Raw genomic sequence first — 5570 nt, forward strand, 5'->3', positions numbered from 1 at the left:
TTGTAGTGTCTCCTTTATTGCGATTTGATCTTGTTTGGTATGCTATTTTTTGAAATCACCTTAGTCTACCTAGGTACCTTCAATTAATCAATTAATTGCCCCATTTCCTTCAACTTAGTCATTAGAGACCTTTTTAGGGCTTAGAGGGGTGCTACCTCTTTGAGGTACCTTCCCAATAAGTAACCTGATCTTCGGACTAAGAATCGGGTTTTTCAAAGACACGCTTTCCCAAAAACTATGGAGTCACTTTTTTAGGGTTTTTCTTTTTTGTTTTATTTTCCATTTCAAAAATAAAATAAAATAAGTGGCGACTCCGACTTTTCCAAAAATTAATTTTTCATCAAATAAAAGCCAGTCTCGCTGATCGAGTGGGGGCACACGTGAAAAATGCAGGTTCACAATATCCTAATATATACATAAAATCCAACTATTGATATAATAAAATGTGGAATTTTACAAAAGAAAAAATTTCCAGATTGTATCTTATTTTCTTTTCTTTTTCCATCAATTTTTGAAATTGTGGAATAATTAAAAATATGATTGCAGTCACATTTTCAAGGATTTGATTTGTTGCTTATCTGAAATTTGAGTAATGAAAAAAATCATTTTCCATAATCCAATTTTCTTGCTCCAAATTCATCTTCATGGCATAGAATTCTATATTCAAGTCTAGTTTGGGTTTGTACATAATTTGTAATTACTATTCATATTTTTATTTAGGTATTGTGTTTTTAAGTTGCTGATTCATTAACAACGTGGAGGTCCATTTTGAATATGAATTTGTTTGAATGATTAGATTTTAGTTAATTCTTTCTTTTTCTTTTTTTTTTCAATGTCTCAATTGTTTCTAAAAATTTCATGAAATTGTGAAGAATTTACTCAAGTTAACATACAATTATGTTTTCATTTTATATTTAGGGAAAACTAATTCCATGTACAAATTAAATGTGTGTCAACTAAAATTGTATATTTCTTCTATAAATAGTTATTTTCCAAGTCTCTAAAATAATTAGGTTCTTCAAATTTTGGTTTTCCACCGTATTTTTAATAAAATTGTTAAAATAATATTTTAATGGTTCCTCTCATTGTTATATTTTAGGTTAATCATCACATGTTTGATAAGAGTTTCAAGTTTTTCAAGTCTTGTATAAATCATAAATCATGTCAATGATAGGATAAGAATTGAGGTAGTTCTCTCAAGTTTACCAAAAATGCCCTTAGAGCCATGTGTTAGATGGACTATCAAGGCAAGAAGAGGAAATTGATATGCTAAATTACTTGAGCACACAACAAACTTTAACACACATAGCTCATTAAAACTACATGTATTTGGAAACTATGTTTCTATTGACGATATTACTCAAGACTAATACCATGATTTTCATGGTCATTCAATCATTTGAAAATTATGCTAAGATAATCTATCACCACAAATCCTTTAGCTTATGTTTGGTTCTAAAAAAGCATTAAAGAAAGAAAAAAAATGATAAGACAAATGATTTTTTCACATTTAGTTGTCATGTGAAAAATACCAAAGAAATTAAACATGTAGAACCATGACATATACTTAACAGTGCCTGGGATATTGCTTTGTGTACTCTTAACGAGCTCCAACTTCCGACTTTTGGCTTCCTTTGAACTATTGACATCTTCCATCCCATCTTTTGAAATAATCCTTACATCAACAGTTTGATTCTGCTCTTCTTGAGTTCAACTACCGCATTTTTCATATCAATCCTCTCCTCAGGTGAATCGGTTGTACATGCCAAAGCTAAAGCCATAATAGAGGACAAACAACTTAGCTTTGTGGCAAGGTCTTCATCTTCTCTTCTCAATAGATTAGCATCAACAACCTGTATCACTGAATTGGATAATGACTCTACCCAAGTCTTCAAGGTTAGATCCCCAGTGAACATTTCATCCATAGGCTTCTTCCTTGCAAATACTTCCATCAACAAGATCCCATAGCTATAAACATCGCTCTTTGTGGATACTATCCCATCTGAGCCATGCTCTGCTTGTGTGATGTTAGTTTTGGTCATAAATTCGAAGAAATAAAAATAAAATAAGGTAGATATTAAAAAAAAATTGTAGTAAATAGGAATATAAGTAGCAAGGAACTTTACCTGGTGCCATATAGCCTATTGTGCCTAAGGTCTTTGTTTGCTGCATAGACTCTGTTTTAGTCAAGAGTTTTGCAATCCCAAAATCGGCCACATGTGCAACCATATCGTCATCTAACAAAACATTACTGGGCTTCAAGTCGCAATGCACCACAAGGCTCGAACAATCATGATGAAGGTACTCTAATGCTGATGCTACATCTATCATAATGTTTAATCTTTGGATGAGATCCAAAAAATAGTTGTGGGAATACAACCACTTCTCAAGACTTCCATTAGGCATATATTCGAGCACCAATGCTTTGAAATCGGGTTTGAGCAACAGGTAATTATCCTGACAAGATTTCGGTGGCGAATCCTTTGCATCACTTCACATTCTGAATCGAAACTCCTCAAGGCTCCTCGGAATTCTAAATTGAAAACCTTTATAGCAACAGTGAAGCCATTAGATAATACCCCTTTATATACCATGCCCTGGCTTCCTTTCCCAATCAAATTGTCTTCACCAAAGTCGTTTGTTGCATAAAGAAGCTGTTGGTGTGAAATCTTTTCATGTGTTCCAGGGAGCCATGAGTGAATTGGAGTTGGTATTTCCATGTTATCTCGTCTACGTATCCACAAAACAATGAAAACCACTAAAGTTACTATTGATCCGACTGGTAGTAGAATATATTTCAAGACGAATGACTGTGTCTTCCATGATTGACTGCGAGTGTTTTTATCACATGATATGACTTGAAAATGAGGTGCTCCACACAAGGCTTCATTGAAAATGAACGATTCAGTAGTGAAATTTACGAAAGGTCCCCCGTCCGGAATTTCTCCATGTAGTTTATTGAAAGAAACATTTAGATACTTGAGATAAATAAGGGCCTCTAATGACTTGGGAATGATTCCAGATAAATTGTTCTGGGACAGATCCAATGATTCCAAGCTTACCAAATCACCAAATTCTATAGGTATTGGGCCTTGTAGTTTATTTTGGGACAAGGAGAGTTTAGCCAAATTTTGTTGTTCTCCCATCCTTCTTGGAATGTGACCTGAAACTAGGTTCTTTGACAGGTCCAATGTTGTAATGGCCTTCATGTTTCCAACTTCGGGAGGTAGATTGCCAGTTAGGAAATTTGAAGACAAGTTAAGAACCAACAGATCTTTAAGGCTCCACAAGGATGTAGGAATGTTGAAAGCTAACGCATTGGAGTCAAGAAAGAGTTTTTGTAGCGCAGAAAGATCTCCAAAACAACTTGGGATTGATGCAGACAGTTTGTTAGAACTCAAAAACAAGTATCCCAAGTCCTTCAAATGACAAAGATCATTTGGAATGGATCCTCGTATTCTATTTCCAGCAATGGACAACCACTGAAGCTTCTGTAGCTGTCCCAATGTAGTTGGAATTGACCCTGTCAAGTCATTAGCTCCCAGGTTCAACTTTATCAAATTGGTCAAATTACCAATTCCTGTGGGAATGGTTCCTCTGAATTGGCAGGCTGATGCAGTAAAACTTTCAAGAGCAATGGGAAGATTCCCTAGTGAATTTGGAAGAGTACCTTTGAAAGGATTATTTCCTATCCACAAATTTTTCAAAAATTTGCAATTTGTCAAAGAAGTAAGAAAACCAACCTCAGAGGCTACGTGTTCATCAGTCAATTGATTGCTTGCAAGGTTGAGAACTTCAAGCTTTGTCAGGTTACCGAGATCTTTTGGCACATTACCAGTGAAGGAGTTAACCGATAAACCTAGCTTGGTAAGTTTTGACATATTTGAAATAGACATTGGAATTATTCCATTGAATTCATTGCCTCCTATAAAAAGCCCTTTAAGATCCAGGAGCCAGGTGCCAATACTTGATGGGAGACTACCTGAAAGGTGATTTTGCACCAACACAAGGGTCTGTAGTTCAGAGATGTTAAAAATAGCTTCTGGTACCGTCCCCGTAAGATTGTTTATCCCCAAATTAAGAAATTTTAAGGCCTTCAAATTACCAAATGAAGTTGGAATGGAACCTACGAGGCTATTGTCATATAGATGGATCTCTTCAAGCTTTGATAAGTTGCCAATTTCTCTTGGTATGCTTCCTCTGAATTTATTGATTGATAGTGACAGGTACAGGAGCTCTCCACATAAGGATAGAGTTGTAGGAAGTTGACCACTGAGATGATTCTGATAAAGATATAGCCATTGGAGATTAGGAAGATGTTTGCAAATATCCATTGGAAGACTCCCAGAAAGGCTATTATTACCGAAACCAATCCCTTGCAATGAAGAGATATTGAAAATTTCGGCAGGAATAGGGCCACTTATCCCATTAGATCTTAACTGCAAAATATTTAAATTTGAAAGATTCCCAATCTCTCTAGGAATTCCACCTGTCAATTTGTTATAACTAAGATATAATTCTTCAAGGTTGGATAAACTCCCTATGGCTTGTGGAATGCCTCCAGTGAACTGATTGAAAGATAATGATAGCACTCGGAGCTCTCTGCAATGCGACAAATTAGAGGGGATTTCACCTTCTAGGTTATTTACTGCCAGATTCAAAAACCTCAATGAAGAGATGTTGAAGAGTAATTCAGGTATTTCTCCTGCAATAGAATTAAAATGAGTGGGTTGGAAACACAATAAGGTTTTGCTTATATCTTTGAGAGCTTCAAGGAAAGTGAGAGAATAAAAAGAAAAAAAGAATAGATGATTTCACCTTCTAGGTTATTTGCCATCAGATTCAAAAACCTCAATGAAGAGATGTTGAACAGTAATTGAGGTATTTCTCCTACAACACATTTAAAATCAATGGGTTGGGAAAGTGAGAGAATAAAAAGGAAAAAAAAATAGATGAAAGAAAAAGTGTACCTGTGAAGCTGTTATTCCGTAAAGACAATCTCTGAAGCTCCACCAAGTTACCGATTCCACTTGGTATGCTTCCCGTGAAATCATTATATGCTAAGGAAATTACTTGAAGCTTTATACATTGGCCTAAACCAGTGGGAATCTTTCCACTCAAATGATTTGATGAAAGATTAAGCTCCTTGAGCTTTGGATTGGCGTAGCACATATCCATGGGAAGACTCCCAGAGAGGTTATTATTGGAGAGACTAATATTGAGCAAAGAAGATATGTTGAAAACGGTGGCCGGTATGGAACCTGTTAAGTTGTTCATTAGGAATGACAATACCTTCAGATTCTGAAGATGATTCATGTTCTTTGGAATTTCACCAATCAACTGATTATTGCCAAGATATAGCTCTTCAAGTTTTGATAAATTACAAATGGCTTCTGGAATGCCTCCAACCAATTTATTATTAAATAAATTCAGCTGTTGAAGCTCCTTGCACTTACCTAACATTTAAAAAAAAAATGATTTGAAATATTATTATCATCAACATATAGACTATGTTTGGTTCCATACAAGAATAAAAGAAAGAAAGAAATATTCAAGGAAAATTAGTTTCT

The 5570-nt window shown here is 35.0% G+C and overlaps 1 protein-coding gene across 1 annotated transcript; it reads right to left on the reverse strand.

Annotated features, from left to right (window-relative positions):
- Positions 1 to 1494: 1494 nt before the first annotated feature.
- LOC117923094 (LRR receptor-like serine/threonine-protein kinase GSO1) lies at positions 1495 to 5316 on the reverse strand. Its single transcript, XM_034841342.1, is given in 5 exon segments — positions 1495 to 2014; positions 2127 to 2435; positions 2438 to 4705; positions 4819 to 4890; positions 4971 to 5316. Coding segments are annotated over 5 exon segments (3333 nt in total). The 3' UTR covers positions 1495 to 1676.
- Between the last annotated feature and the right edge of the window lie 254 nt (positions 5317 to 5570).

The sequence above is a fragment of the Vitis riparia genome, chromosome 10 (assembly GCF_004353265.1).
Source record: "Vitis riparia cultivar Riparia Gloire de Montpellier isolate 1030 chromosome 10, EGFV_Vit.rip_1.0, whole genome shotgun sequence".
Classification (NCBI taxonomy): Eukaryota; Viridiplantae; Streptophyta; class Magnoliopsida; order Vitales; family Vitaceae; genus Vitis; species Vitis riparia.